Source organism: Peromyscus californicus, unplaced genomic scaffold (genome assembly GCF_007827085.1).
Source record: "Peromyscus californicus insignis strain IS unplaced genomic scaffold, ASM782708v3 Scaffold_23__1_contigs__length_62951481, whole genome shotgun sequence".
NCBI classification, from domain to species: domain Eukaryota; kingdom Metazoa; phylum Chordata; class Mammalia; order Rodentia; family Cricetidae; genus Peromyscus; species Peromyscus californicus.
Window position 1 is genome coordinate 59,244,248 of NW_026294534.1, and position 25,075 is coordinate 59,269,322.

The 25,075-nt window shown below is 45.5% G+C and overlaps 1 protein-coding gene across 2 annotated transcripts; it reads left to right on the forward strand.

Moving 5' to 3' along the window:
• Positions 1-4,503: 4,503 nt before the first annotated feature.
• On the forward strand, positions 4,504-24,545 carry LOC128119196 (zinc finger protein 709-like). 2 transcript variants are annotated; one of them, XM_052752455.1, is made up of 5 exons: positions 4,504-4,596; positions 15,187-15,313; positions 15,464-15,524; positions 16,735-16,880; positions 21,023-24,545. In XM_052752455.1, exons 1-5 carry the CDS (start codon positions 4,594-4,596, stop codon positions 21,109-21,111), a joined length of 426 nt encoding a protein of 141 aa, XP_052608415.1. In that variant the 5' UTR covers positions 4,504-4,593; the 3' UTR covers positions 21,112-24,545. The 2 variants fall into 2 exon arrangements, with proteins under 2 accessions (XP_052608415.1, XP_052608414.1); XM_052752454.1 differs by lacking the exon at positions 21,023-24,545 and having other exon boundaries at positions 16,735-18,834.
• The last annotated feature ends 530 nt before the right edge of the window (positions 24,546-25,075 follow it).

Sequence of the window (25,075 nt, forward strand, 5' to 3'; positions counted from 1 at the left end):
TACAGGGGTGATTGAGTAGTGGCTGAGTCAGGTTGCCCTGGGAACTAGACTTTTAGTTTCTCATTTCCTGGTGCTTGAAGTTTCTTTCTTCCTGAGGCTTGGGGGTGTAAGCCTGAAGGGCTAGGGTCTTTCAATCATGAGCAAGGGGAAACAGAAAGGAAAGGGGAAATCACCCAATACGGAGTAGTCTCATAATTCCAAAGGTTATTCTTAGAAAAATCACCAATATATTCTTCATCATCTTTGATTAAACACAGAAACTATCCCAGGCTTAATGCCAGAGCAAGCACAACCTATTTTTATTCTTTAATGATTATACAGTCTTCTGAGCATTTGACCCAAAGGCTAGCAACATGCAATTTCATAAAAAAAAAAAAAAGGATAAAAATAAGAACAGTGGTGAATGTAGCAGACAGTCATTTCCTTTTCACACAGCCTGCTCTGACCTCAAGACCTCTGCAGCTGCATAAGTTCCTCCTCAGCCCTCTGCAAACACCAAGCCCCATGACTGGTGGGCCACAATGACCTCAGGCAAGAAATCCGTCCCTGCAGGTCAGCAGCTTTGTCCTTCTTATCCCAACAGTTCCAAGGAAGACCTGAGCCAATTTTCAAAACTTCCATGAAAGGAGCTCACCTTTCCTGGCAGCTCTTTTCAATCTAGGAACCCTGTTGGGGATTTAGCTCAGAGGTAGAGCGCTTGCCTAGCAAGCGCAAGGCCATGGGTTTGAGCCTCAGCTCCAAAAAAACCAAAAACAACAACAACAAAAAAATCAATCTAGGAACCCAATAAAACTTGCTGCAATCACTCCAACCATTGCCACATTTTCTCCACACTCCTTCAGGAGGAATCAAAATATCTGGATTAAAGTTGCCATCTCCCTTTCTTGGTGGAGGCCACCATTTTCCTCCTATTCTAGGTTCCCACACTTCTCCTTTGTCATCCCATCTATATGTTATTCCATCCACAGTCTTCAGCCAATACCCCTTAGGGTCTCAAGTTTTACACCATGCCCTTGGAATAGCCTCAGAAACTGAATTATTCATCATGGCCAAATTGAGTCTAGTGCGCTGATACACATCATACCATGTGCTATAGTTGACCACACATTCAGTATCTTTTATCCAAGCCTGAAAAGCTTCCCCAGGCTGCAGGTCCTTTCTCATGACATGCATAACTGCATGACCCCAGCCTGGGTGATCATCTCTGATAATTTCCCCTGAAATTTGTTTCATTCCCATCCCATTTCACAGAAAGTACCCTTGGTCTAGGAACACAGAACATGAAGATCAGATAGAAGAAAAAGATTAGCATTACAAGAAGTCATTATATGGAGGAGAATGTGACATGTGCATGCCATAAATCATGACCTTGGGACATGTAGGCACTTGTGCCTTGGCCCTCTAGAGGCATGCAAAGCAGAAGATCTGGAGGGGAACGAGAGGAGGGTTGGAGGTCCACAATCTTGGGTCCCTCATCTCCAGTTTTTGCTGGCAGCACGTCAGGCATTTGTATGCCGTCTCTGGCATTTGGCATTTACTCACTTTTAAGCTTTAGTTATTTGGATAAACTAAGCCATACAAGAATCTATAATGGAGTGTATGATTCCCCAAGAAAGTGGTCAGGCATTTAGACAAAGCCCCCCATTCTCTCAGGGGCTTAAAGAAAGTTCTTGCTTGCTGAAAAAAAAAAAAAAAAAAGACATTCTTATCTCTGGCAAGAGGAACTTGTGGCCCTTCCATTAACATATGACTGGTGCCTATTAACTTGTCAAGGTCAATGCTAGCCTCCCGGATCCCTGATCACAAGCCACATACACCCCAGCTCACTGGCCCTTGTCCCGTTTAATTCTATGTGCAACGACAGAGTATAAAAGGTGTATTCTTTTTCCAATAAACTGCGCAGGCAGCCATACTTATTCACCCTCAGATCCTGTCGGTCATAGCCCTCTCCCCATCCCCCAACTCCATACATCTTCTGTGGGACCTGAACCCCACCAGAGCTGGTCTCCAGCATAACCCCCTAAAGATTATTTTTCAGAAGCTGCTCTAGGAGAGCGTGATGGCAATTTCAGGATCCACCAGAGCCCAGCCAATCAAGTTAAAGCTGTCTTCCTACTACATGAAGTCAGCCCGACCTAGGCCCCCTTAGATCCTGGAGACAACCTTCAGGCTGTCCCTCTTCAATAGGAAGTAGCCAGGGAGAGAATTCATTGCCTCATCTTATCTGTTGCCAGGGTCTGGAATGAAATGTTAAAGACCTAAATGCCTCAAGTGGACCTGACAGACATCACCTGTGGGAGCTTCTGATAAGGGGATCCACAAATGAAACCTGCGGGTATCCACCTCTCCCAGACTGCAGGGGAAGTGACAGACTCTTCATCCTCAACCTCCCTTTCCACTTGTAAAACCCCAAGACACACACACACACACACACACACACACACACACACACACACACACACACACAACACACACTGGGTCTCAAAACTCAGGATAAATGGCTGCCCTTCAGCTGTTCTCATGACAAGGCCCCAGACCTTAGTACAGCTAACTCCCTGATGGAAGTGCCATTCAGACCATGAAACCCCAACCCCTGACTAACTGTTCTTAACTGAAGTATGTCAACCCAGCATATGTTTTGTGCTTAAAAGTTCACCCTGAGGCTGGAGAGATGGTTCAGCAGTTAAGAGCACTGGCTGCTCTTCAAGAGGATCCAGGTTCAATTCCCAGCACCCACATGGCAGTTTACACCTGTCTGTAACTCCTGTTCCGGGGGATCTGACTCCCTCACAAAGACATGCAGGCAGAATACCAATGTACATAAAATACAAATAAACAAAAAAATTTTTTTTAAAAAAGTTCATCCTGAGAAAGGTTGGGGGCTACACTGGGATCCCAAACATCAAGTATAGTCACCAGCTGGCTAATAAAGACATTTTGTTAATCCCAACTTTAAGAATAAGACCACTACATGGGGTTAGGGATTTAGCTCTGTGGTAGAGCGTTTGCCTAGGAAGTGCAAGGCCCTGGGTTTGGTCCTCAGCTCCGATAAATAAATAGATAGATAGATAGATAGATAGATAGATAGATAGATAGATAGATAGATAGGTAAATGAATAAGACCACTATAATTTCAACCAAATTTGAAGCAAGATTGATTTTTATTGGAGTGCACCCAAGAGCTGACCAGAGACTACTTCCTAAATCAGGTTTGAGAGAGCATCCCCAAATCCACCCACCTCTTGGGCCCCTTTTAAGGAATAAAATCACAAGTAGTTTTACAAAGGAGAGACAAAGGGGCAATGAGGCAATAACAAAACAAAACAAACAAACAAAAAAACCCTTTAAAACATCACGTGGTCACCTACCATGAGATTAGGGAGGGGTCAGGGAGGGTCAGGATAGTCCCAAAAATAAGTCAAGGTCATGGGCTGCGGAAGGTCGGGTTCCAGGAAACAGAGAGCAACTCAGCTCTTATTGGCAATAGAAACTTTTTTTTTTTTTTTGGACAGAGTTTCTCTTTGTAGCTTTGCGCCTTTCCTGGATCTCACTCTGTAGCCCAGGCTGGCCTCGAACTAACAGAGATCCTCCTGCCTCTGCCTCCCGAGTGCAGGGATTAAAGGCGTGTGCCACCACCGCCCTGCGAAACTTATTTTTTTTAAATACAGCATAATGGCTCCTGTCTTCAAAATTGAGGCAGGTTCCTCAATTCTGCTGGCTTAAACCCATGTCTGCGGAATCTTCTTTGGTGAATATCCCACAACATTTCCGATTAAAGAATAATTCAGCCTCTGGAGATGTCTATCTGCTTTCACACATTTCCAAGTCACCTCCATTAATTGCTAACAGGGAGCCTTATCAGGCAGTGTTACACAAAGGGAATACAGGATATCTCAGGAACATCACAGCAAGCACACAGTGGCCTTGGAACAAGTAACCACAGCCCTGGTAGGGTGGGCAGGTGCCAAGTCTGCGCCTGGACAAGAACACAAAACTAGTGTTTCCCTTTTGTCTTTTCATCAGCGCCGCCGAGAAAGCCTCAGATTGCCCTGGACCCTACAGGTTTCATTGTAGCCCTAGCTGGCCTTGAACTCGTAATCCTCCTGCCTCCATCTCCCCAGTGCTGGGTGACAAGTTGTGTGTGCCATCACACCTAATTTTATGTGAATAAATCTGGATTTCTTGTGTCCTTCTTGGAGACAAGGTCTCCTGCGGCCCAGGCTGACCTCTCACTATGGAGCCGAGGCTAGCCTGCCTGCAACTCCAGATTTTCCAGTTTCTACCTTCAGCCCGGTGCACACGCCCAATCAGATCTGAGCCAGCTGTGGAATGGCTCTGGACAGCAACCAGGCCTGGGCAGGACTGCGCTGGAACGCACCGGTTTCGGGACTGTACGGGAGGCGACTGGTCCTGTCCATCAAGGAGCAGGGACTCCCTGGAGCCAATCAGGATGGCGTGTAAGCGGAGTCGTCCAATCAGCAGCGGGCAGCCGCTCTTCCGGTGCCGCCCTGTTCGGCGCTCACCTCGGCAGCGCAGCAACGCGCACGGTCCGCGGTGGCACCAGGAGGAGCGCAGGGAGAGCGGGAGCGCGCCATGGTGAGTGCGGCGTGGAGACGCGGGGGGAGGCGGAGGGCCACGGGCTCCGCGCCGTTGGCCGCTCGGAAGTTCCCGGAACTTGCTGAGCGTTTGCAGACCGACTCTGCGGCCTCTTCCTGGAGCCCGCAGCCGAACTGCAGGAAAAGGGGTTCGAGTGGAAAGGGAGACGTAGGGCCCTCTCTGGGTGACTTACTCTTGGGGCTGTTTCTAGATACGTTCTTTTGGTGTTTTAAATTGCACTTATTTGTAGGGGTGGGCCCGTGGGGAGGGCAGCGTCCGGTCTCGCCTTCCACCGTTGTGGGTTCTGGGGATCGCGCAAGTCGTCAGGTTTGGCAACAAGCACCTTTTCAGCTGAACCATCGCGCAGGTTCCTTCTTTCTTTTTCTCCTCACTGTTTTTGTTTGTTTGTTTCGAGACAGGGTTTCTCTGTGTAGCAGCCCTACCTCTCCTGGAACTAGCTCCCTAGACCAGGCTGGCCTCTCAGATATCTGCCTGCCTCCGCCTCCCGAGCACCAGGATTAAAGGCGTGCGCCACTTAACTATTTTTTTTTTTCTAAAGATGCGTTTCCTTATGTGCATATTCACAAACCTGGTTAGACCATGTTCCTAGGATGAGAGAAAGTTTTTGTCTCCGGGGCTGGAGAGATGGCTCAGAGGTACTGAGTTCAATTTCCAGCAACCACATGGTGACTCACAACCATCTGTAATGGTTGCTGATGCCCTCTTCTGGCCTGCAGGCACACATGCAGACGGAACACTCAAAAAAAGTTGGCAGGGCGGTAGCGGCCCGCGCCTTTAATCCCAGCACTCCGGAGGTAGAGGCAGGCGAATTTCTGGGAATTGGAAGTCAGTCTGGTTTACAGAGGGAGTTCTAGAACAGCCACAGCTACAGAGAGCAACCTTGTCTCGAGGGGAAAAAAAGTCTTTGTCCCCACCAAGAAAATTTACAACTTCTTGGAAAAACTTTTCTTCAGCTGCTGTAGGTTTCTCTTTTCCCTGTTACACCACAAACAAAAGGAGTGGGGGATGGGAGTCCACTGTAACCCCGACTGGCCAGCACTGTTCATTACCTGTGTCTGAAGACAGGACCCTGTGGCCCTGACCTACTTATGGACAGAAACAGGGACCCAGTCCCAGCAACAGAAGGGAGAGCAATCATAATACAGGGCATGTTAAGGGGGAAAAACACAACTCTTAGGGGAATAAAGGCCTGGTTTATTCTGAATCCAGACATGAGTGGCCGTGGCCGGGACCCCCAAACACTCCTCACACAGTGTTCCACTGTGGAAGTGGTTGCATGATCGGTGGTGGCGCACACCTTTAATCCCAGCATTTAGGAGGCAGAGGCAGGTGGGTCTCTGAGCTCAAGGCCAGCCTGATCTACAGATTTAAGTTCCAAGACAGCCAGGGCTCCACAGAGAAACTCTGTCTCAAAAAAAAAAAAAAAAAAAAAAAAAAAACCAAGAAGAAAGAACAGAGTCATGAAGTGTTTATCAAAGGCCTCAGTAGGGCCACAGGTTTGCAGCAAGTAGGAACTCAATGCTGTGGGTTTCTGAAGCTGTGTCTGACATTCTCAGATATTCCGGGTTTGGTGGAGGTGCATGGTTGGCTAAGAATTGTAGGATGTGGGCTTTCAAAGGGACAAAAACCCCATAATCCTGTGAGTGGCCCACTGTGGGTGCTGGAAACTGAACCCAGGTCCTCTGGAGAAGCAACAGGTGCTTATAACCACTGAGCCATCTCTGCAGCCCCTTAGGATTTGGGGGGCTAGTGGGGGGGGTCCTCTCACTATGTAGCCCTGGAACTCTGTAGAGCAGGCTGGCCTGGGACTCAAAGAATCCTCCCTGACTCCCAGGTGCCAGGAATTAAAGGTATGGTCACCTCTCTCCATGATCCTTGGTATCATCAGTCATTTTGGCCTAGAATCTTCATCTCTTTAATCTCTCTTCTCTCTCCCCCTCTCTGTTTGGCTCTCCCTCTTGGGAACTTCAGTTCTCATGGAGTTACCAGGAAACTGATACCCAAACCCTAGAAAATTCCGGGCTTCCTTAGAGCCCCAGGTGCCCAGCCCTGAGACCTCAAACACTTGCCAACAGCCAGTATCTGGGGCTCACACTTTCTCTGCTGGGCTGAAATCTTTGAAGCCCCAGCCACCTTCCCTCTCTCTGTTCTTAGAGTGGCTGTAAAGTAGGGACTGTGTGGCCTCAGGCTGGGGTGGGTTAAAGCTCTCAACCTTCAGGAGAGAAACTTTTTTTATTGTTTGTTTGATTTGGGGGAATCTAGCTTTTTTGGGGGTCTAAACTCCTGTCCCCATAATTGAGTAGCAAAAGTGCTGTGTTACCATCTCAGGTGTCTCTGCTGCCCTATAATTATAGACACACACATACCTCATTGCCGCCCTCATCTACTGAACCTCTGACCCCTCATACTTCCATGGCTTCTTTTTTGTTTTATTGTGACTGTGTGTGTGTGTGTGTGTGTGTGTGTGTGTGTGTGTGTGTGTGTGTGTGCCTGTGTGCCTGAGTGCAGGTGCCTGCAGCCCGGGGTGTCAGGTCCCCTGGAGCTGGCATTAGAAACAGTGTGAGCCATCAGACATGGGTACTGAGATCTGTAAGAACTGTAAATGCTCTTAACTGCTGAGCCAGCTCCTTGCCCTGTCCCGACCCGCGGGTAGGTCAACGGAGACCCTAGAGGGGGAATGAGAATGTGGGAAACAAGAGACAGAGAGATGGAGACAGGACAGGATTTTGAGCAAGTCTCGTTTATTCATGAACATCTCAGGGTAGATATAAGGCAAGGGGGGTAAGGAAGCTCTAACTCTTGCAAAAAACGGGTATCTAAGCAACCATCCCACAGCGGAAAGCCTCTTAACTGCAGAAGCAGACCGTACTGAACACAGGAAACCATCAAGACCTGAGGAAATAATATTCCTATCTTGAGGGTTAGTATCTAATGCAGCTAAAGCAATCATAAAATGGCTTTAAATGTGGAAAGTCTCCTACATCGCCCCAACCCCTTCGTGTCTTCCTTTGTATGTGGGTACTAGGCGTGGTGACCCAGACCTGTGATCCCAGCTCTGGGAAATAAAGGCAGGAAGATAAAGAATTCGAGACCAGCCTTACCTACATGAGACCTTACCTTCAAAATATATACATTGACACATGGTAGCTCACAACTGTCTGTAATTCCAGTCCCAAAGAATGTGGCACCTTCTGGCCTTTGCAGGTGCCAAGCATGTACATGCCACCTAGACATACATGTAGGCAAACACCCGTACACATAAAGTTTGTTAAAGTAAAAGGGAAAAGCATGCCTAGTGAGCCGGGCATGGCAGTAGGTCTCTGAATACCCAGCATTTGGGGAGCAAGAGGCCAGAGAATTCAGTTCAGGAGCAGCCTGGGCTATCTGAGACCTTGACCCCCCCTCCCCCCCAAAAAAAAAACCACAGGGAAAAGGCAATTGGCCTATGTCTGTGATCTCACTACTAGGGAAGTAGAAGGACGAAGATTGGGAGCTCAAGGCCAGCCTGAGCTACTTAGGAAATATGAGGCCAGCCTGAGCTACACTGAAACAGAAAAACAACAACAACAACAAAAGGCAATAAAGTCATGAATAGAAGTAGGATGTGACTATTGGAAGGAGTGTAGGAATAGAAGGGGAAAGCCCACACTGAGGTTAGCTAGACAGAGTGTGTGTGTGTGTGTGTGTGTGTGTGTGTGTGTGTGTGTGTGTGTGTAGATGTGTGCACATGTGCCATGGAGTGCATGTGTTGGTCAGACATTCAGAAATCAGTTCTGTCTTTCCACAGTGGGTCCCAAGGATTAAACTCGGGTCATCCGGCGTGGCTGCAAGCGCTTACCTTCTCACGCACCTTCTCTCCTTTCTAGTTTGACTAGTTGAATTTTATCAAATCTCATGGGTCTTTCAAAGAACGAGCTTTTCCTTTTGTTGTTTTCTTGAGTTTAATTTTTCATGTTCTTGGGATTGTCATGTTTTAAAAGAGTCGTGTGTGGTGTGTGTGTGTGATGCATGAGTGCATTGGTCAGGAAAGCCAGAAGAGGGCAATGGATCCCCTGGAGCAGGAATTACAAGTGGTTGGGATCCACCCAGTCTGAGTGCTGGGAACTGGCTTGAGTCCTCTGGAAAAATAGCAGGTGACTCAGAGCAGAGCCACCCCCACCCACGGCTGCCCCCCACCCATGTAATCTGTTGCCATGTTAGACGCAAACATACCTGTAAGGGTTTGTCGCATTTTCATTGACAGCTGACTACTTTAGCATTGTTTGATCCTCGTAGTCCTCGAAGATTCTGCATAGTCTACAGTTAATTTAGGTAGTGTGTCCTTTTGGTTAGTACATGGATCTCATTTTTTTTTTTAAGGGAGGGGGTTTATTTCAGTTCAGTTCCTGTTTACAGTTCATCATGGTGGGGATGTCACAGCTGCAGGAGCTTGAAGGAGCTGGTCATCTTTGAAAAAAACGACTTTTTTTCCCTTCCACTAGCTCTTTATTATTATTATTATTATTATTATTATTATTATTATTATTTATTCCTTGTTCTTTTTCTTCCTCTTCTTTCCCTTCTCCTTTCCCTTCTTCTTCCTCTTCTTTTCTTCCTCCTCCTTTCTTTTTTTTTTAAATTTATTTTTAAATTACACTCGTGATAAAAAATGACTTTCATTTATGTGCCTCTGTATGCAGTGGATGACAGACTGTGCCACCAAAGCCTGGCTTCTATTTCTTTACCATCTCTGATTGTATGAGTTTTTGTTTTAAGGTGTGTGTGTGTGTGTGTGTGTGTGTGTGTATGTGTGTGTGTGTGTGTAATTGTTTTGTTTGCATGTATGTGCACCCCATGCATGCAGTGCACACAGAGATCAGAAGGGAAATTCAGATACCCTGAGTTACAGACTGCTGTGAATCATCATGTGCGTGCTGGGGATTGAACCTGGGTCCTGCAAGAACAAAAGATGCTCTTAACCCCTGAGCTATTCTCCATTGCCAGTATGATGGTGTTTATTGGGTGTGGGGTGCACACGTGCCATGGTAGACACGTGGACATAAAAGAATAACTTGCAGTAGTCAGTGCTCTCTCCTTCCAGGGTTCAAACTCACATCACAGATTTGTACAGCAAGCACTTTTACCCACTGAACAATCCAGCCAGGTCCCTGGTGTGATTCTCCCGTTATTTAAGCTGGTGGGATCCCTTCCCCCAACTCAGATCTTAGATGCCATCAGAGGTTGAATACTGAACTGTCTGCCCAGGGGGACAGTCTTGGGAATACTTAGTAACTCCTTTAGCACTCCAGACAGTAGCACTGCATTTAGTCAAGTGCTATCGACCCTGTGTAGATGTTAAGTCCAATTGGATGGCTCAGCGGGTGAAGGTGCTGGCTGCCCAGTCTTGTGACCTCTGATCCCTGAGACCCACGTGGTAGAAGGACCGAACTGCTTCCTGTGGGTTTTCCTCTTGTAAGCACCCATACTTACTTTCCAGGTTACCTGATATGGCATCCAGGAAGAACGAGCCTGTGACAGTTTTATTGAGAGCAATCAGACTTTATACCTTTATCAGGAACAGAATATAGTGACAGTTGCCAGGATACAGTGATGTTTGCAAACCTTACAGAGTACACAAGATGAATGTCCAAGACCAATTGTCCTGTCAAAGCTTCCTTGACTTCTAGGGGAACATACAGAGAAACACAAAGCAGCCTGAATGCTTCACTGCCTGAGGGAAGGCATAGGCACACAGTGCCCCAGGAGCCATGGACTCTAATCTGGAAAACCTATGATGCATGCCTCTCAGGGCAGCTAGGCCAGGCCACATCCATGGTTCCCTGCATTTTCCCCTCTTTTATTTTTCATTTTTAGGGTATGCAAGTCAATCTTTACAGCAGACATGGAGTAGCAAATCAGTCTTAAAGCTGTAATGCTTCCCAGTATAACTATTAACAAAATAATGGTCAAAAGTCTTTGCTAGGTTTTGTGCAGCAATGGAGGAGGGTAATTCATCTCATTTGAATGCTGAATAATTAGTATTTCATCGTGCAGGGTCTGAACATCAATACTCAAATTGTCATGTGACCGTCTTTGCTTAGGGAACAACTTGATCAGCAGTAGCGACAGCAGGATCTGAGTTACTTGCATAAACAGGGATGTTATTCTCTTTCCAGCTAGCAAAGTGAAGCGCAGGCGGGTCAGGTACGTAAACCCAGTCGCAGTGGCAGATGCCTTCAGCGAGACAGCTTAGCAAGTACAGAGTTCTGCAGCCACACCCTTCCCTTGAGATTTCCTCAGTTCTCCCAGTCACCCGCTCTCTCCTCCTTTTCTTCGAGTGTAGCCTCTGGAGGCGCTTTGGAAGCTCTTCATCCATCTTCCACAGGTTGAGTCAGTCTTTCAGGTATCTACACTGACTTTTCAGCACCCTGAGGAGAAAACACAAACAGCCTTTGGCTCCAGTGAATTGCTGTACCTGGGCCATTCATGGGCCAGACATAACATCTCTCCAAAGGAAGGACTGGGACCCTGAAATGTTTTAGAGGGGCCCAAAAAACGTTCTGCAGCAGTGAGGCCATCCTTGCCCAAATTTAAATTTTTTTTAATTTTTTTAAGTAAATAAAATAGAAGATAAGGGATGGAGAGAGATGGCTCAGCTGTTGAGAGCACTAGCTACTCTTCCAGAGGACCCCGGTTCAATTCCTAGTACCACCATGGTAGCTCACAACAGGGCTTCTGACGCCCTAACACTGACATACATACATAAAATAAAATTAGATTATATGTATGTTTAAAAGGATAAATTCTGTGAGGAGCAGCCAAACTACCTTACTCCCCCTCCTTTATTTTAAACGTTTAAGCTGTCCATTAGCTTTTTCACAAAAGATTGACCCTGAGGGTTATGGAATGCCCGTGATGGGTTGTATCAAATTGTTTGCAAAATTCCTGAAAGGCTTGGCGGTGTATGCAGGAGCATTGTCAGTTTTCAGTGTTTTACAGGGGCATAAAATACAAAAGCCAGGGTTAAGTTATCCAGAGTATTTAATAAATTTTTTTAATTTTTTGAGGAATATAAATCTAAAGGATTAATCCAATTTTTTGGGGGAGGTGGGTTTTTGTTTGTTTGTTTTTTGTTTTTTCGAGACAGGGTTTCTCTTGTGTAGCTCTGGAGCCTGTCCTGGATCTCACTTTGTAGACCAGGCTGGACTCTAACTCACAAAGATAGCCTGGCTCTGCCTCCCAAGTGCTGGGATTAAAGGCGTTGGCCACCACCACCCGGCAGATTAATCCAGTTTTTATTTATTTGTTGTTGGGTTTGGTGTTTTTTTTTTTTCCCCAAGACAGGGTTTCTCTGTTAGTTGTGGTGCCTGTGCTGGATCTCGCTCTGTAGACCAGGCTGGTCTCACAGAGACCCACCTAGCTCTGCCTCCCGAGTGCTGGGATTAAAGGCTGCACCACCACTTCCTGGCCAATTTTTATTTTTGCAAAGAGTTCTTTTAGCATTTTTTTTGGCAGAAAGCAAAATATCCATATAATGTATAATAAAAGCAAGAAGAAACAATTTTTTAGCTCTTTTTAAAGCAGTAGCAACAAACTTTTGACATAAAGATGGGCCATTTGTTATTCCTCATTTCTTGTTGAAATGGCTGCTAATAGTTGAGTGCTACCTGCCCTTCAAGGGCTACAGCAGGAGTAATCCTTAAGTATGTAAAGGCCCAATGTCAAGACAGAATCAGATGTAATCATTTATGTGTTCTTTCTTTTGAAAGGGACAGTTGGCAGTGTGGCATGCAGTGTTAGCATTCTCATATGCCAGTTATTTGACAATAATCATTCCTGCCTGCCCATCAGCCACCAGGTGATTGGCCCCCTGAGAAAGGTGGGAAACAGTCTTGATATGTCTCATTAGGGCCCTGTCTAATTTTAGAAAGTTCCTCTGTCTTTCTTCGAGAATCTGGTAATTTATACCATGCTTGCAGTACCAAAGTGTTGATTTGTTCATAAGCCTCAGGAGGATGTGTGATCTGTCATTGAGTATCACCATACATGCCTCCTGTTAACATCCCAAGTTATGGGCATGTTATTTTTGTTGATTTCTAATAGTTTTAATTTCTGAGATTAGAATTTCTTTGACATCTTTAAATAAATCAGATAAATATATTCACTTCCAGTAAGACAAGCTTTTGCAGTTGTTTTTTGTTTGTTTTTTCTTCAAACTAGGGATTGAACTGAAGTCAATCTCACTGGCCCTGTGGAATTAAATTAAACAATTAAAAAATGTTAATAAGTCTACTTTGTAATTAAACACATTGCCATTATTAATCCTGGAAATACAGTGTAACAAATAGTTAGCAAAACTAGAAAATAAAAGATAAAAAAAAAAAAAGATAGCCTTTGCTACAACCCTCCAGTCAAAGGAAAGAAAAGCTTCCCCAGAAACAGAATCAAAGAGAGACAGTATAAAGGGAGCTCCTGGTCCATCCTGAGCACAAGCCTGTTTAAGACCCTTAAGTCGCTGGGCGGTGGTGGCCAGGTGGATCTTTGTGAGTTTGAGGCCAATCTGGTCTACAGAGTGAGATCCAGGAAAGGTGCAAAGTTACACAGAGAAACCGTCTCGAAAAACCAAAAAAAAAAAAAAAAAGAGGCCGGGTGGTGGTGGCGCACGCCTTTAATCCCAGCACTCGGGAGGCAGAGCCAGGCGGATCTCTGTGAGTTCGAGGCCAGCCTGGGCTACCAAGCGAGTCCCAGAAAAGGCACAAAGCTACACAGAGAAACCCTGTCTCGAAAAACCAAAACCAAAACAAAACAAAACAAAAAAAAGGACCCTTAAGTCTTCAATGAAATGGGTATATAATTGCTACCTTGTCCTGGATTATTGGGATCAGGCATTTCACTCACTGGGAAAAGAAAATCCCCTCATGTCTTCTCCTGTTGGATGCACAATGCATCCGAGACCTGTACCCTGACTTAGGAGTTAATTCTCTTACCCTAAGAACTTCAGTAAGAGATGAAGTGAAGCAGCGAAGTTTCCGCTGTGAGGAACTGCACTTGATGGATAGGGTTTGGGAGCAGGAAACCAGGAGCAAACTCAGCACATGGAAGAAATCCTCAACCTCCTCACAGAGAGACACTAGTCACTATCTTCAGTTCTAGTTTTCCTCTTCCCGTTTGTTGTTTTTTCCTGATCACTTTCATATTAATTTTAACTGTGTCATTTTTATCTATTACTGTTGATTTCTTTCCAAAGCTGAATAGCATCACTAGGAATTTTCTCTGGTCTCCTTGTGTCGAATTCTCTCTGAACTTGCTCTTTGTAACTGGGACCCTGTTCTCAGATCCAGAGATTCCTCTTCAGGGAAAGATTTATTGAGAGCAATCAGACTTTTTATACCTTTATCGGGAACAGAATGTAGTGGCAATTGCCAGGATCAATACAGCTGTAGTTGCCAGGATACAGTGACGTTTGCAGGATATACAAGATGAATGTCCAAGACCAATTGTCCTGTGAAAGCTTCTTCTATGGGATCATAGAGAGAAACACAAAGCAGCCTGAGAGCTTCACTGCCTGCACAGTACTCACAGGGGCCATGGACTCTAACCTGAAAAACCTATGATGTCACCAATACATACATACACACACACAAATAAGTTTTCTTCATGTTTGCATAGTAATCTACACTATATACATCATCTCCTGCACTTACCAATGAAAGGCTACTCCTTCTGTGTATCTTGAGGCAGTCTCAGTTGAACGACTGCCCAGACTAGACTGGCATGTGGTCTTGTCTGTGAGCAATTGTCTGGATTGTTGATTGATGTAGGAGGGCCAGCCCACTGTCAACAACATTCCCTAGACAGATGGCCCTGGGCTATATTTTTTTAAAAAGGTAGCTGAGTATGAGTCTTCAGTGAGCTAGCAGTGTTCCTCCATAGTTTCTGTTCTAATTTCCTGCTTGAATCCAAGCCCTGGTTTCCCTCAGTGAGGGACTGTGACCCTGGAAGTGTAAGCCAAATAAACTCTCTCTCAGTTACTTTACTGCTGTGGTTACACCATGACCAAAGCAACTTATAAAAGAAAGCATTTAAGGGCTTGCTTACAGTTTCATGGGATGAGTCCATAACCATCATTGCAGGGAGCATGGTGGCAGGCAGGCATGACACTAGAGTTGTAGCTGAGAGCTTACATCTGATCACAAGCAGGAAGCAGAGCATACTGAGAATGGCTTGGGCCCACCGCTAGTGACATACCTCCAACAAAGCCACACCTTCGAATCCTTCCTAAAAAGTTCCATCAACTGGGACCCAAAATTGAACTGTGTGAACCAGTGGGGGCATTCTCATTCAATCCACCACACATTCTTTCCTCACCTAAGTTGTTCTTGCTCAGAGTGTTTCATCGCAGCAACAGAAATCAAACTAGAACACTGTGTTGCTTGCAGTTGCAGTGTGGGAGGAAGAGTAGACGACGGTAGGTCTAATTACCAAGCCCTAGAACTGATGGAAGCATTATCCTCTCAGCCTGGTATCAGCAAAGAGTAAGCACCAGCCGCTGCCAGTCTCTTTATTTTGTAATAACATGGGATGTTTCAGGACCCAGTGACCTTTGAGGATGTGGCTGTGAACTTCACCCAGGAAGAATGGGCCTTGCTGGATGTTTTCCAGAAGAATCTCTACAGAGATGTGATGCAGGAAACCTACAGGAATCTGACTTCTATAGGTGAGCATGACATCGAGGTTTCACTCGCTTTGTTGAGTGCTTATTCAGAGTAAAGATGCCGCGTGCACACGGTCAGCCAAGGTTCACCTCGTGCACCAAGCAGCTGATATCACTATACTTTTTTAAAATTGTTCTGCATCTGTATTTTAGGAAGACAATGGGAACAGTGGGATTTGGAAGCTTACTACAGAAGTCTGAAGAGAAATATGAGGTAATGAATACCCACAAAGAAACAGCTGAGAATCACTGGATGTTGGGAAAATATTAAAAAGAGCACAAATTCAGACTATTTATTCTTTTAAAAACAATCTCCCTAAGCTCTGAAAATGAATGCTTGTGTGTCCTATGGATATTCAAGGTCTGCAAAATAGTTTATGTAAGATGTTCCAGCTGAGGACAGAGCATTCAAATACATGGGCCTGAGGGGGCCATTCTCATTCAAACTACCACATACACATCCTTTGAAAAAAAACATAAGGAGCCTAGAGAGATGGCTCAGCCGTAAAGAACACTGGTTGCTCTTCCAGAGAACTCAGGTTCAGTTTCGAGAACCCACATGACTGCTCACAACTGCCTGTAACTCCAGTTCCAGGGATCTGACACCTTTACACCAATGCACATAAAATAAAGTTAAATAAATTATTGAAAATATATAAAAAATAATTTAAAAAAGTAACTAAATCTTAAAAAAAATGATAGGAGCTATGGTCCAGCCATCTTACAGCCCCTTGAATCCACTTATGTTAAAACCTCTTTCTAGTGCTATACCTTGTGTGGCTGGGGCCACAAGGGAGTGAGGAAAGGACAGACTCGTAAGGGAAGCTGGGGTCAGGTGGGCAGTGCTGGAGTCACACCAAGTAGGCCACACTTGGCACCTGAGTGCATTTATTAGTACACCACAGAGCTGCTGTCTCTAGGAGGTGGCTGTAGGCAGCAATCTCAGGCTGTAAACATCTGGGATGAGGAAGTTGCAGTTGTTAGTGTCCCCCCCACCCCCACCCCGCCCCCAAGACAGGGTTTCTCTGTGTAGCCCTGGCTGTCCTGGAACTCACTCTGTAGCCCAGGCTGGCCTCGAACTCACAGAGATCCGCCTGCCTCTGCCTCCCTAGTGCTAGGATTAAAGGCGTGCGCTACCACCGCCCAGCACAGTTGCTAGTCTTTACACACACCAGTCACTCGTTTGTAAATGCTTGTACTTGCACAGTCAACATTAACACGGAGGCTGGAGGAAGGCTTTGCCATTGTCATTAGTCTGAAGCATGGCCATACCCGTGTCAGCAATATGCATTCACTCAGCACTTCTGCCCACATAAAAGCCCAAAGGACCTTGTGAATGTTCCCAATGTAAATCTAATATCTACTAATAAGTATAACATTGTTAATAAGTAAACTCTTAAGGTTATATTTCTTAATTCTTACAGAATCCAAATGGTAAAGAGAGACCATGAACTTGCAGACAATGGCCAGTATAGAGAAGCCATAGCCCAAAATCCAGTCGATATCATAAACAAGATTCCTGAACTTCCTGATTGCCACAACATCAGTCAGTCATCCCCGAAGAGGCATGGTATGTTCAACTCTAAACAGAGACCATGTGACTATCAGAAATATGTAAAGAAATACTGTGAATGTGAAACATGCGGTAAAGCCTTTATGTGCTCAAGCTCCCTTAAAAAACATAAAAAGATCCACAATGGAGAGAAACCTTATAAATGTATGCATTGTGAGAAAGCCTTTCGTTATCGCCACTGTGCCAATAGGCATATGCTAACTCACAATGCAGACAGGCATAAATGCAAGGTGTGTGGAGAAACATTTCCTAATGCTGATGCCCTTCGGGGGCATAAGATAATTCACTCCGGAGAGATACCTGAATGTAAGGAATGTGGGAGGATGTTCTGGACTGTCAGTTCCCTCGACATGCACAGAAGGCTTCATACAACAGAAAAACTTTATGAATGTAAACACTGCCGGAAAACCTTCAAGAGTTACTGTTCCTTTAAACTACACGAGAGGATTCACACTGGGGAGAAACCTTATGAATGTAAGCAGTGTGGGAAAACCTTCAGACATTCCAGCCATGTTCAAGCACATGAGAGAATTCACACTGGAGAGAAACCCTATGAATGTAAAGAGTGTGGGAAGACCTTCACTTCTGGCCATTGCGCAAGAAGACATTTAGGGACACACAGTGGAGCCTGGCCTTACAAATGCGAGGTGTGTGGGAAAGCTTATCCGTATGTCTATTCCCTTCGAAACCATGAAAAAAGCCACGCCAAGGAAAAGCTTTATGAATGTATGCAGTGTGGGAAAACCTTTAAATATAGTGCTTCCTTACGAAATCATTTGACCACTCACACTGGAGAGAAGCCATATGAATGTAAGGAGTGTGGGAAAGCCTTCAGTTGTTCCAGTTACATCCAGAATCACATGAGAACACACAACGGACAGCCCTATAAATGTCAGGAATGTGGTAAGGGGTTCTCGTATTCCAAAAGTCTTAGGAGACACATGCATATACACAGTCAATTGGTGATGGATAGTTTTAAGTATGAGTTAGAAGTTGAGTGTGAGTAGAAGTGCTCCACACATTCCAGCACATGGGTTAAAAATGAGCCTACGGGTGCAGTGTGTGTGCGAAGGTCTGCACTGGTTTCAGTCAGAAATACGTGCCACAGTTTGTTCGCTGTGTCAAACCCTGAGTTGACATCCTGTTGGGAAGCATTTCAGCGCTGAGGACTTCAGATGAATACTAACTTGGGAAAGCTTTTTGCCCATCCTTGTTAGCACACATGGGCAGGAAGACACAGTGGAAAGAAAACCTATCACTGTTAATAGTATGGGAAAGTTCTACCTTGAATTTCAGCAGTGTGGAAAGTCTTCAATAAGCTCCACCACAGACCCAGACTCTAAATGAAGGAATACTTGAACTTTTGCAATGTTAATGTTTTCAAACCCATGAAATGAAGTGAGTCCCCAAATCTCATAAACCTAAGAAGTTTAAAACCTGTTGATTCCAGTGCTGTCCAGAAGCCACAATTGCAAAGAAATGTGATAGTGTCCTGTGATCTTTCTCTAGCTCACTGCTAAATGTGTGGATTTCTGATTCTTAGTCATAATTCTGTTGGTATTTTTTGATTTAGTTATACATGGTTTTTGTTTGTTTGTTTTGGTTTTTGGTTTTTCGAGACAGGGTTTCTCTGTACAACAGTCCTGGCTGTCCTGGAACTCGCTTTGTAGACCAGGCTGGCCTCGAACTCACAGAGATCTACCTGGCTCTGCCTCCCAAGTGCTGGGATTAAAGGCATGCTCCACCACCACCTGGCTTAGTTATACATGTTTGATCGACATAATTTAAGTGCTTTTGTGATTAAGGGACCAATAAAATCTGACTTTGTAAATTGTCCAGATTTTGTCACAGGCCTCAACTGGCTAGTTGTGGCTGTACTTTATCATTTATATATTCCACATTTGTTTTCTAATAAAAATGTCTTTTTTCCCCAGCACAAAGTTTACTCAATCACTCATACTAAAATAGTGCCTCTTTTTATGCTTTTTACATCAGTTACATGGGGGTGGGGGGGTGGGGTGGGGTTGCACATGTGAGTTCAGCTTGCTGCAGAGTCCAGAAGAGGGCATTGGATTCCCTTGAGCTGAACTGTAAGAGCAAGTTCTGAGTCCTCTCTCGAGTGCCCGTTTCTTTCTGGGGAGTGTTTTCACTTAGCTGTAATGGTGTCTCAGTGTGCATCACTGGTTCCAACACTGCCTCTACTCTGCAGAGCTGTTTGTTCATGGATGTTGCTTTGAAAATTGACTCCCTGGGGGAGCTTTTCAGTGGCTTAGTGGCCCTGGATTCAGTTGCCAGGCACTGTTAAGTGTGTAATTGGGTTTCAGTTAAGCTGAAGATGAATTCAGAGTGAGATGAATTTTCTGAAGGGAATCACGCTGGTGTGGGCATTCCAGAACTAGCCTTGGTGCTTCCATGGCAGTTTGCTGAGAGCTTAACTTGCAAACGATGTGGCTGACGGTGTGTGGGAGGGGGTGGTCCGTCTGTGGAGTCTCCCATAAACAGGTGCATGCTGCCAATGCCTGCACCGGCTTCCAGTTGGTGTGTGTGTCTGGTGTGTGAATGTGTGCACCACAGCATGCATGTGGAGGTCAGAGTTGCAGGAGTCAGTTCTCTTACCATATGGGCCCCAGGGATCTGACTCAGGTCATCAGGCTTGGCCACAAGTGATTTTACTGGCTGAGCCATCTCACCAGCCCTAGTTTTTTAATGTAGGAGATTTTAGTTATCCTTTTCTTTGAGGGGGGAGGAGGACTTTTGTTCTGGCTGTCCTGGAACTCGCTTTGTAGACCAGACTCAGATCTGGCCTGCCTCTGCCTCTCCCTAGTGCTGGGGTGATGAAAGGCATGTGCCACCACTCCTGGCAACTTTAGTTATCTTAAGAATTGTAGTTAAACTGCCAGGTATTGTTGTCTTCACTGAGTTTCACCATTAAAAGGGTCATTCAAGCAAAGTCACAATTTTGATTATAAAATGGTTGTTGGCACACCCTATGCAATATCAAAATTGAATAATGGTACCAGATAAAATAATGGATGGGAATGAAGCTTGTGTCTCATCCATTATCATGTAATCAATAAACGATTTAATTCTCTTTTTTAAAAATTGCAATTGCAAAAAGAAAACTTACCATGATCTTACAAGAAGTTAGACTTTTCCAACGGCCTTCTTCCAAAGTGCACCATCCCATGTGTTGTCAAAGATGGTATAAAAAGATGGAGGGAGGTGGAGAGATGGGGTGGTGATTTGTGTGTAGTGTGTGCACACTCACATGTGTGTTAGTGCCAGGGATTCTGGAAGTGGACGCCCAGCCCCCTGCAGCTGGAATTACCGGCAGTTGTGAGACATCTGAAAAGGGTACTAGGAACTAAACTCAGCTCTTCTGCAAGAGCACGAAGCCATCTCTTCAGCCTGGGACGCTGTTCCAACGCTAGTCTCGTGAACCCCTCACATGCCAGCACTGTCAAGTCATGACACAATGCAGGGACTCAGGGCTCTCGACAGACAGTAAACAGTTTCTTAAAACCTAGTGCTAGCTTTTTTATAAAAAGATGGATGTGAAATGATACAACTTTCGTGGGCTGGAGAGTCAGTCAGTCGAGTGTTTGCCATGCAAACACAAGGACCTGAGTTCAGTTTTCAGAATTCACATAAAAAGCCAAGTAGGACCCACAGACCTGCATGCGAGCAAAACACCCTACATAAGAAATAGAGATTTGTTTGTTTTTTGAGACTGTTTCCCTATGTCGCCCTGGCTGTCCTGGAACTCACTCTGTAGACCAGGCTGGCCTCAACTCAGTGATCTACCATCTCTGCCTCCCAGGGGCTGGGATTATAGGCATGCGCCACGACCGCCTGGCTAAAATAAAGGTTTTTAAAGCTGGGTATAGTGGTACACACTTGTAATCCCAGCACTGAGGAGGTAGGGACAGGAGGACTGGGCCTTGCTAGTTCAGATTTATAGAATTTTCCATATGACCCAGCAGTACCTCTTCTGAGCACATCCCCAAAGGACTTCATCTCCTACTACAGTGCACATTTGTGTTCACTGCTGTTACTACGGAGACACGTGCACATCCATGTTCACTGCTGTCACTAGGGACACATGCATATCCGTGTTCACTGCTGTTTTATTCCCGAAGGTCTGGAAAACGAAATCAAACAACACAACTACAGAGTGAAGAATGAAGATGGGGAATATATGCACAATGGAATATTACTCAGCTGTTAAAAAAAAATGAAGTTAATCTGCAGGAACATGGAGGCAACTGGAAAATAAAATTTGAAGCAGTGTGACTCAGGTTCAGAAACACAAATGCCACATGTTCTGTTCTATGTGGATTTTAAAATGGTTTATTTTTCTGGGGGGGTGGATGAGCATTTTGCCTACAAGTATTTACATTCACCATTGGTGTGCCGGGTTCCTGGAGAGGTCAGAATTGGACAATGAATCCCCTGGGACTGGAGTTAGAGGCAGTTCTGAGCCACCGAGTGGGTGCAGGGAGTGGAATCCATGTCCTCTGCAAAAGCAGCAGCTGCACTTAACCACTGGACTTCCCACCCCCTCATATGCAGGTTTAGCTCGTGGTTTGTAATTACGCATTTCTAAGTAGGAGTGGGGGAGAATCCTGGGAAAGGACCCATCAGAGAAGGGGAAGTACCTTTAAATACCTCTAGCTAACCCTCAGGACACATTAGCTGTGCTGTATTTAAAACCTGGGAAGTCATGATTTGCTGGATTAGTATCTGACTGCTTACGACAGATTCTAAATTAATGACGGTTTGGTGAATAAAGACACTCGCTGCCAAGTCTGAGGACTCATTCCCTGAGAGCCACGTGGTGGAAGGAGAGAGCCGACTCCTGCAAGTTGTCCTCTGACCTCCACACAACTTGATGCAGCACACGCATACAAGCCACAATCAGCCAATCAATAAAGCAAATGTAATTTATTGCATTCCCTGACTGTGTTCTCTCAGGAACTGCGGTTCAGATGTACTCCCAGGTGTCTCTCCTGATCAGCAACGCTGCTGGAAGTGTGTGGTGTTTACTCATGTCCACACGTTCGGTTGTTTCCATTGGGTTGCTTTTTAAAATTTGATTCGTCTTTCACTAGTTCTTATTCTGTAAGTGTAAATGTTTTAATAAAAATAATGTAAGGGGCTGGGGAGATGGCTCCGTGGGTGAAGAGTGCGTGCAAGCATGAGGACCGAGTTCAGATTCCCAGCACCCACGCAAAAATCGAGCAAACATCAATCAGGGACAGAAATAGGGGATCCCTGGAACTCACTGGCTAGTCAGTCTAACCAATCAGTGACCTCTAGGCTCAGTGAGAGACACTGTCTCAAAAAAATGAACTGAAAAGTGGTGAGAGCAATATAAATACAATAAAAATAAAACAATAAAAGATAAATAAGTTAAATAATAAAAGATAAAGTGAGCAACTGAAAAAATTGGAATCAACCTCGACTCCATAAACACACCGACACGTACATATGTACAAGTACACATGTGCAAATACCCGCACGTGTATATGCACATAATATTCGCACATGCAAAAATAATAAAAAGACTTTTTAAAAACGGGGAGGGGCTTGATTTCAAAGGACCTTCTCCTTCGAATGACCCTCATCGACATGTGGGATCCTATCTCTATGACACACAGGATAGGTGGCTAGCTTCCTGTGATGTCATTCATGCCTGAAAAGAGAATTTCAGAGATGTGAAGGAGTGGCCATCCACATTTCAGAAGGAGTTTGCAACTCTCAGGCTTGGTATGTGGTCTAGAATACTCTCTCTCTCTCTCTCTCTCTCTCTCTCTCTCTCTCTCTCTCTCTCTCTCTCTGTGTGTGTGTGTGTGTGTGTATGTGTAGGCTCACATGCCACGGTGTGTTAGTATACTAAGTTACGCAGGACAACCAAAGAGAGACATTCGAGGATGTAATGGAGCTTTGCAGCAGCAGGGCAACCGTCTCAAATGGTCTGAACCCCCGAGCAGCTTTGCAGAAATGCATTATTGATGGTTACACAAAAGTTAGTTTTTAGAGTAAGTCAAGTTTCTCATACCACAGCCTCTGCTATGATCTATGTGCTGCCTGAAGGAACACATGACCCACGCACTTCTCAGTCCTTATTGTGCAGTTTGCAGTACCCAATAATACAAGAATTCCAGGTTCTCAGGGAGTGTCTTGTGATTAGTCATGCGAAGGCCATAAAGCTCCTTCAGAAAAACAGCTCCATAAATCTCAGGAAAAAAAAAAAAATCACTGATCAGATACGCAAGATTTCCTCAGGACTTAGGCGCGTCTAAAACAATCCCAACATTTCAGTGTTCATGCCAGATACCATGGCTTTACTAATTCTCCCACCACAATGGAAGGCCAGAGGACAGCTCGCTGGAGTCTCTGTGCTCCTACCACTCTGTGGGTCCTGGGAATTGAACTGGATCGTCACACTTGGCAGCAAGCGCCTGTACTTGCTCAGCCGTCTCTACGATCCCTGCTCACATCCTTTGATGCTTGTCAAACCAGAGTTTGCGCTTGAGACTTGTGGGGGAGGGGGAGGCGCGTTCTTCCAGAATGTGGTCCATCTGTGCTGTCGGCAACTCAGCCCTGAGCTGTGCCTTCAAAGCTCACCTTCCAGCAGCTCCCTGGCTGCTGCTTGAGGACTCGCTGCACAGATGAAGGGATCCTGTGTCAACTTTGAATTCGTCCCAAGCATCCCTGAAAGTCCCAGGGACTGCTGCGGAAGAGGACTTGGGCGAGTTGAGGTGGTGGGGACACTAGAATACCCGGAAGAGAATCTTTGCTGAGCTCTGTCGTGTCCTCCAGGGATAATGCTCAGGAGACTTGAGTGATTGACAGGCGGAGCTCTGGAGAGGAGCTGGTGGAAGGGTGAGGGTTCATTCTAACTGGTTAGTGCGCAGAACTACGGCAGCGCTTCAGCTCAATTCTGGAGCATCTTTTTCTTTTCTCTTTTTTTTCAGTTTCTTTTTCTCTTCTTCTTTTCTTTCCCTCCTTCCCTTTCTCCCTTCCTTTTCTCAAGGCTGCAGAAATATCACGGTGGTTAAGAGCACCCAAATTCGATACCAGGGTTCCACATAGTGGAGGGAACCCACTCCACAAAGCTGTCCTCTGACCTCCACTCACACAAATAAGTAAACGTACATTTTCAAAAACTAAAACTTCCCAAGAAGCCCCCGGTGTAGGGAACTCTTTTGTGGCCCCTGCTGCTAGGAGACCATGTGACCCACAGGGAAGGGAGGACCCTTCCCCCTCCCAGGTCCTTCCCCGCTCACCGCCCTCACCACTTTGGCCTCCAATTGTGGGAACATTTCTCCACGATGAAATCCGGGTCAATTGGTCATCTGCAAGTCCTTACATCACTGCAACACCCAGAGAGAAGGGGGTGGGTTAAAGAGAAGATGTGGTGGGAGGCGTCCTTCCCATCCCTCTCACCTTTCTTCAGCTGAATGAATTCCTCCTGCACTTTCTGCTCCTTCGTCAAGACATCAGATACACGCAATGTGTTTTGAAGCTTCCAGAACAGCCTCAAGGTTCTCCTTTGTTCCGCCTGCCTGACCTGGCTAAGGCTTTATCCTGCAGCAGTGGAAAGCACTCCATGAAAGCTCTAAGATGAGGAAAACTGAATCCCCCCCGCCCCCCCCCCCCCCCCCAAAAAAAGAAAAAAAGGTCTTGCCTCAGAGCAAGAGCTGCAACTCAAGAAGGAGACAACTTTATTCAAGAGCATCCAGGAGCCAGCAAGATGGCTCACGGGAGAAGGCACTTGCTGCTGAGAGTTCAGTACGTGGACCCCACGTGATAGAAGGCAAGGACCGGATGCAGCAAGTTGTCCTCTAACCTTCACATGGCAAGTATGTGTGCGCACACACACAATGATTGATTGATTGATTGATTGATTGATTGATTAGATGGTTGGTTGGTTGAGTTTTAAAGCTGAGAAATGGCTCAGCTTTTAAGAATGTGTACCATTCTTGCAGAGGACCAGAATTCAGTTCCTAGCACCCAGATCAGGCAGCTCATAATGCCTACAATTCCAGCTCCAGGAGATCTGGCACACTCTTCTGGCCCTTCACTGGCACTACACTCACATGCACAAACACACACACAGACACAAACACATACACATGATTAAAAATAACACAGATCTTCATCATCGATTCTGAAGCATCCACAGA

Coding starts and splice junctions, on each gene's coding strand:
- LOC128119196 (XM_052752454.1), top strand. Junction 15,314..15,463: donor CAGGAATCTGACTTCTATAG/GTGAGCATGACA, acceptor TCTGTATTTTAG/GAAGACAATGGGAACAGTGG. Junction 15,525..16,734: donor AGTCTGAAGAGAAATATGAG/GTAATGAATACC, acceptor TAATTCTTACAG/AATCCAAATGGTAAAGAGAG.